This window comes from Toxotes jaculatrix, chromosome 6 (assembly GCF_017976425.1).
Source record: "Toxotes jaculatrix isolate fToxJac2 chromosome 6, fToxJac2.pri, whole genome shotgun sequence".
Lineage (NCBI taxonomy): Eukaryota > Metazoa > Chordata > Actinopteri > Toxotidae > Toxotes > Toxotes jaculatrix.
In genome coordinates this window covers 13,084,770-13,092,339 of record NC_054399.1, presented here as the reverse complement: position 1 = coordinate 13,092,339, position 7,570 = coordinate 13,084,770, and the positions used below count along the sequence as shown (strand labels likewise).

The following is a 7,570-nucleotide window of genomic DNA, read 5'->3' as shown; positions in this document are numbered from 1 at the left end:
CCTTTAAGACCCAGAGAGTTATTCTGCTGGAGGCACCTCCACCACTACCACCACCCAGTGTTGTTTAGTAATTGTACAGTAGACTGGGCTGACTGTACAGAGACAGACTGCTGGGTGGACTGCAGCAGCTGCTGCTGAGTGCAGCAAATGTAAACCAGTCTAAATGTATGGGATTAGAGAGATTCCCTCATCGCACGCCTGGTGAAATACCCACTCAAATAAACACGCGCTCCCCGGTCTCCAATATATATCATTTTTATTGTACGGACAGAAAATTATACAATTTGAGAATGTAAAACATTCCCTGTCTGGCAAACAAGGAGCCAGAACAGGAAAGAAACGTGTAAAAGAGGAAGTGAAGCGGGGGGGTGGATGGATAGATGGATGCACAGAGGGGAGACGCTGGACCAACATGCTGAGATCTCACTTCTTCTGATGCCTGCGGAGAGGAAAGACACTGGTTAGAAGAGATTTACTGTATTTGAATAATAAAATCGATTATCAAGGATAATCAGGTGTTGCCCCCCCCCCCCCCAATTTCAGTTTCTGTTTGATTAATTCACTAAAAGCACTAAACTGTGTCCTTTTACAGTCCAGCCACTGGGGTAGAGTAGTGAGTGAATTACAAACTTTTTTTTTTCCCAATGGACTCCACACACACTGTCAACTATAATAGCAAATAATCTAACACGCTTGAAAGATGGATTATTCAGCTGTTGATTAGTACATGTGACAGAGTGAATACTAATATTTCACTCTGTCACATGCAGAGAGATTTCAGGCACTGAAACGCAATCTGATGATGCTGCAACTGAAAGTGGCCACTAATAGACCTCCTTCACCTCTGACATGTTAGCACCATTTCCTCTTTTCATTTCAAGTGTCTCATATCCGGACAAAACACACCCTCTCTCTCTCTTTTCACTTGTTACACAACTATTAACTAACAGGACTTTTCATGTGCACAACCGAGCGCGACACTATGAACGTCCTGATGGAGAAACTGTCTGAAAACGTGCACCATTATCTCATTTTTAAAAAAAATGATACTGCATCCTCTCTGTGATGGGAGGCTTTTCACTCAGCCTTCAGGTTAAGCCGTTCTGATCAGGTGTAAACATTTATGCAACAAAGCTAACGAGAGAGTCAAGCAAAGTTTGTACACACTAAACCCGTCCTGACAAGAGCTCTTATCAGCGAGATTAAAGCGAAAACACCCGTGTCAGTGGACCGTGACTGTGTAGGGGCATAAGAAACAGAAAACATACAGTCAGTTAAAAACAAATTTGTTCAAGGACACTGTGACTGGAGATATTTGTGTTCTGGGCATCAAACCCGTGCTGTGCTACCTAACCCATAAAGTCAGCCTGACAATGATCTCTGCAGTGTTTAATCTGTCACACAGCACTCGAACCCCATAAAGAGATGACATAGTACGCTCAGGGGCCCTAATTTGGTCATTGACACCTCATCGGTCTCATCACACAGCCGCGGCGAACTCCTACATGGGAGCCAGGCTGCAGCCAATCCAGCACAAACACAATAAGCAGCCAGGAATCATTAAGCATCCAGCTTCACTGGCGTGTGCAGTGAGAAGGTTTGCCCTGTGAGCTGGCGTTGGGAGATGGCAGTGATGTTTACATTCCCCAGTCAGTGACGGGTGAAACTGGGCTAGGCTTGGAAACAACAGCACAGACCTGTATTGTGTGTTATCACACAGCATTACTTCATATGCAAACGGCCTGGCAGTTATATGGAAGTGTGTTCAAGCCAGAAAGGTGTGTGGAGATCAGTGGCACAGTATTATATGTAACCTTAACTGTACATTCACACTGTGAGCAGCCACTTTGCCGTACCTCTGACCAGTTTGTTTGACTTGCTATTTGTGAAACTAATGCTGTTGTGGCCTCGGTGTCTGCTACTTTCAGCTTTGATGTATGACTTTTAAAGGCCCACTTGAAAGGTATTATAAATAAACTGAAAATTAAGGCACACTCAGGTCAGTCTACATCAGCCGACATTTGACTGTGATGACAAACTGTCTCTTATAAACCCACATTTAAGAAATAAAACCGTATCTAAAGAGCTTTAAAGACATTATGTTTCAAGCAAATGATTTCACTAAAAACTAAAAATATAAGACAATTTGCAACATTTTTTAAACATTATCCAGACACACTGCAGCAACAGGTGGGACAGACAAATGTGGAAAACAAAACCAGGATGGTGAACATCAGCGGACACTTCGTGCTGCTTAAGTTATGAATGAGTAACAAGGATCAGGAATGAGTTCTGTGAACATACCTTTGCTGTGAGAACATTTCTACTCGTCAATGTACTCGAAGGGCTCGGGAGGCTCGGGCTCCTGCTCTTCCTCCTCGATTTTGGGGCCGTGAGCTGACACGGGCTCCACCAGCTCCTCCTCCTCCTCACTGGTGTCTTTCATGATGATGATCCCACCTGTGTGGAGCTGGTGACGGACAAGGGAGACGACCAATTACTTGTGGTGCGAAAGGCTCAAGGTCAGGAAAGAAAACGCTGAGCTGTATTTGTTTACATCTCACTCTTTGCTGTTGTTAAGAAGTCGATGCTTATGTAACAGCTGGAAAGAAACTGCACTCAGCCTTTACAGAGTGCTGTGCTACAAACTGACTAAACTGCTGTTACCAAGCAGAAAGCAGGCGATGCAAAACAATAAAAGGCAAAGTGGAGAAATTTGTCAGAACTGTAAGATTTTCCTCTAATTTATTCAAAAATAAAGGTCATCAATAAGTGTACTGTGTGGTTTTGAGGGCAGTGAGTGAGTATAAAACCAACCATTTGTGAAACCATCCAGCGCCAATGAAAAACCAAAGGCAGGAAACTTCATATCAATTTAAGTTCATTCACATAATAGGCTTTCAATAAACCTTCTGACATTGACCAGATTTCAAGATAAGTCTGTAAAACCTCTTCACTTCCTAAACCCGTCTTTGACTGTAAAAACAAAGCCATAAAAGGAAAGCAGCATCACCAAACTTTTGTCAGGCAAAGACACCATTCTGGCACTTCATACAATAAGTCGTACAATGTAATACTCTGAGCATAGCTTGGCGGACACAAAATCAAACAGTACTTCCTCTTTACGGGACTGGGATGAGCGCTCATTGGGTGACTGCACGCCATCCTGCCATTTACTGCGGAAAACTGTCAACAGTTACAGAACGGCCGCAGCGGTCTGGTTTATAGGCCTGAAGAGAAGGGAGTTCCTGGACTCGCAGATACTCGACAGAGGCCAAAACCAACCAACAGGCTGGATCCTGATCTCGATAATCTACTCTCTGAGATAAGTTTACACTCTTAAACAGAGGTGGGACCAAGTCATTGTTTTGCAAGTCCCAAGTAAGTCTCAAGTCTTGGCCCTCAAGTCCCGAGTCAAGTCCCAAGTCAAGACAGGCAAGTCCCGAGTCAAGTCCAAAGTCAAGATTGACAAGTCTCAAGTCAAGTCCAAAGTCCTACACTTTGAGTTTCAAGTCCTTTCGAGTCCTTTTAACCACACAGCAATAATATATTATGTAAGAGGTAAGCATATTAAACAGATGTCAGAACATCCCTTATAGCAACACATGAACTGTATTGAAACTACTCTTAATTACTCATATTATTAATATCAATCTTAACATTGTGTGATAATATATTTTGTATTTTAGTGTGTTACGTTGCAGCACGTAGACCAGCAACTCACGTGTGCAAGCTAACTTGTTTTTTCGTCAATGGACTGCTAGAGAGTAAGAGCAACGAGCAGTATAACTTTGTTTTCCTGTCGGAAAAATCCGTCTGACAGCAAGCTAAAACGGTACACATATTCTTAATATAGCGCACATTTAAAGTGACCTTGATTTTATTAGGTTTGCCTCTTTGTAGGTGGCTAAAATATGCGTTGCTGCTAACCGCCGTCTACTGTGTGATACCTTGACTAATGTTATGTATAAGTACCTCAACCATAGCCCTGTTAAAAAAATACTTAACAAAGGTATGAATAAGGGAGTGAACTCGCAGTAGACGCAACAAATTACCGTGTTTGCAATGATTTAGCTACACAGCAAAGAAAAATTAGCTACTTAGCCAATAAATGTAAGCTTTCATTCAGAACTTACCTTTCTTTGTGCAACTTCAGATGTCGAACGAAGTTCGAAGTTGTTGCGTCTCCATCTGTAATCTTCGAGCCACATGTTTTGCATACTGCAATTCGTTTTTTATTGACCACCTCGTAGTTTTTATACCCGAACGAAACTATCTTTGGTATCATTTTTCCAGCTAGCGCGCTGTTTGACAGTCCGTCTTCATTGGTTGTCCTGCAATTTGATTGGATGGATGCTGTCGGATCAAAACAACGTTGATCTAATTTGATTGGATGTTGTGCCAACAGCACATACACACACAGACGCACACATACAAAGAAAGATACAGAGCGTTCCTTAATAACATCCTTTTTAATCTTTGGGTTTTTGAGGAAAGTAGCAAGTCTTGTCGAGTCAAAAGGCTCAAGTCCAAGTGAAGTCACAAGTCATTGATGTTAAAGTCCAAGTCGAGTTGCAAGTCTCTTTACATTTTGTCAAGTCGAGTCTAAAGTCATCAAATTAATGACTCGAGTCTGACTCGAGTCCAAGTCATGTGACTCGAGTCCACACCTCTGCTCTTAAATATCATTAAACCCATTTTAAGTACATTACTGTGTGTAAATGTTGTAATTCAGGTGCCTCCCCAGAATTACAAGACCTTGTGGTGTGCTATAAATCATAATAATAAACGGTAGGAAAAAAAGTAGTAAAAAAGTAGAATAAGTAGATTTAAAACCTTATTTGGGAAGTGTCATCATCACATTCTCAAGGAAAAGCCCTGGTTTGCACTTTATTGCCTTTTTTCTTTGATGCAGAAAGACTAACACCATAATTACCACAACAAAGTCCTCAGTTGACTTTTAAAAATATTTTTTTACTCCGTCTCTTTTTAAGAACTTCTTGTGAGAAAAGTTTACCAGGATCTCTTAAATGATTTTAGTCGGACACACACAAACACAAGGACGAACACAGAGGGGTGTTGTTACCGGTTTGAAGGGCTGGTATCGGCAGGTCTCTGGCATGGTGAGGACTTTGAGCTGAGCTGGCATCACTCTGGCCGGATTCTCCAGGAGCTGGAAGTTTGGCTCTACCTCTTTCTTCTTCTCTTTCTCCTTCTCTTCATCCTTCTTCTCCTTCTCGCCCTCCTGGACCTCCTGTGACAGAGAGTCGGCATTTTCTGCATCAGGGTGACTGTGTTTACTTTTCTTTTTATTTGAGCTTTTTCATATTTGTACTGTTCTAGTCCCTGTTGTTGTTTTGCCTTCTTCTGTGGTTCCACTGTTTATATTCTTTTCTATTTCTCTCTTTGAAAGTATTTTATAATTTGTATTGCATGTATCTAAAAAAATACACATTTTACTTACAGAGATTTCTTGAGAAAAAATTCTGATCTACTATAATGATGAGTTTAAACCCACCATACTTTCACCAACAGGAGAATCTATTTGTCTAGTATATATTTGCCATTATCTGACAGTTTGCAGGAGTTATGTGTAATAAACTCTGGTTTTCCTTCTTTCTGTTGTGATTCAGTCCTTTCCTGCTCTGGCGTCCTTGATAGCGAGTGATTTGTTGGGCCATCAGGTCGACACTGGAAACCCATAAACAAGACAATGAAGGGCAGAAGGTAGCAAGGCAGCTGGTAATAATTAAAAAAAAAAAAAAGTGTATTTCAAGACCAAACTACATCATCTCCTCCTGCCGATGTTGTAAGACCTCAGACCTCAGTCCTCAGACTCAGTTTCTAATTACAGGCTTTAGACTGGACTGTTCAGTTGGTCAACATAAAGCCTCAGTGTACTGATTAAATCTGTGTCAACAATTCTGTTTGGCCTTTAATTATTATTATTACCACCAACACCAAAATAAGTGTTACTAGATCACTTACTTTATTTGAATATTCTGATCCTCAGAACAGTACGTGTTATTTTGTTGGATTAGATAGATGCAAATTCCATATTTTCATTTTTTTCCCCCAAACTGAATATCTAAAGGTCAGCTCAATGACCCTTTCCAGAAAATGACCACCAGTGAATTCTGAACCGTCTGACCCGAGTTTGAGTGGATACCTCCCTTTCGTCTGCTTTCTCGAAAAGTTAAGCCAAATAAAATCAAAAGCCTGAGATGTGAGCAGGCCGGACATTTCCAGGCTCGTCTCTCTGCACCACAGCTGAGATGTAGCGTGGCAGAGCAGATCAAACACGCTGCTAACGCCCAGAGAAAATCCCAATGAAAGTTATACTGGCTCTGGACTGACAGAGCATGTCTGAAAACTGGGCATGGGAGAGTGAGAAGATTAAGACAGACTTTAAGAAAAGAAATAAAGATAGGTGTGTGCAGGGTGTCGAAGAGCAAAAGAGACTGTACCATTCGGAGCATTGATCTACCTCAGATACCCCATTAAGTATCCAGATAGTTGTGATTTTATCTGCATACCAGGAGGTACTGAGTGACTTTTTGCAGTCAAAAAAAGACAGGTGATGAGAAAACAGTGCTGAGGAAGGCCAAGCTTAAATGGAAAACACCACTTTCAGGACACCAAACAAACAAACAAACAAACAAAATAAAATAAAATGAATTCAGAATCTTTTAAACCTTTAATAAGGAAATAAAATAGCATTATTAGTACTGAGAGAGGACAGGGTTTTGGGCAGACTGTTGGGCATTTCCACTCACCACTTCCATCTTCTCCTCCTCTTTCTCTTTCTTTTCCTTCTCCTTCTTCTTGGCTTTGGCTGTGATGGAGAGAACAGCAGTGGATACCTGCCATGCAGAGAGAGAGCGAGCACAGACATTTCCACAATGTAAGACAATACCATAGACACTCAGACCTTCTACAAACATGGCTTGAAATGTACAAAACTAGTCAGCCACAAAATAAATGCTTTCATTACTTTCTTCAAGAGCATCTAGGGTTGTGAAATGAAGCAACTGAGAAAAATAGGACAGAGGTGCTAAAATAATAAACACAACGGGCAAGAAAAGGCTGACTCTGACAGGGAGGGTTTGAAATTATTCACAAATCAATACGAGGCGAGATCAACTTTCCTCGACTAATAATTTCAGCAAAGACAAAGCAAAACACGCTGATCTATTGTGGCGCCTCTGGTTGTCACCTTTTCCTTCTCTTTCTCCTTGGGAACCTCCAGAGCCGGTGGGTAGGCGAAGGTGGAGGGCTTACAGTTGGAGCGGTACTGCACCTTGGGCATCTGAACAGAAAGAAAAAAGACATGGTAACTTTTTGATTGATGTTTCGTGACTCCACACAACACGGCTATGACCTCTGTCAGATCCACTTTAGAGGGGACAGACCTCTGACATCCTTTCAGAGACAGTTATCACTTCTATTCAAGGAAGGCAGATTCAGACTTGATACTGAACTAAAGTGGAATGTGAATTGAGTAAAAAGCACAATGCAAACACTGACAGACAGCAGTTCTCTCTGTTTTTGTAGTAGAAAATGTCACATC

The 7,570-nt window shown here is 41.5% G+C and overlaps 1 protein-coding gene across 1 annotated transcript in view; it reads right to left on the bottom strand.

Moving 5' to 3' along the window:
* Positions 1-239: 239 nt before the first annotated feature.
* psmd1 (proteasome 26S subunit, non-ATPase 1) overlaps positions 240-7,570 on the bottom strand; it is a 41,243-nt gene continuing 33,912 nt past the window's right edge. Inside the window, exons 21-25 of the mRNA XM_041039870.1 lie at positions 7,217-7,309; positions 6,777-6,863; positions 5,087-5,254; positions 2,305-2,470; positions 240-439 (exon numbers count right to left, since the gene is read on the bottom strand). Coding sequence (XP_040895804.1) covers positions 2,324-2,470; positions 5,087-5,254; positions 6,777-6,863; positions 7,217-7,309 — 495 coding nt within the window. The 3' untranslated portion in view covers positions 240-439; positions 2,305-2,323. The remainder of the gene's footprint in view (positions 440-2,304; positions 2,471-5,086; positions 5,255-6,776; positions 6,864-7,216; positions 7,310-7,570) is intronic.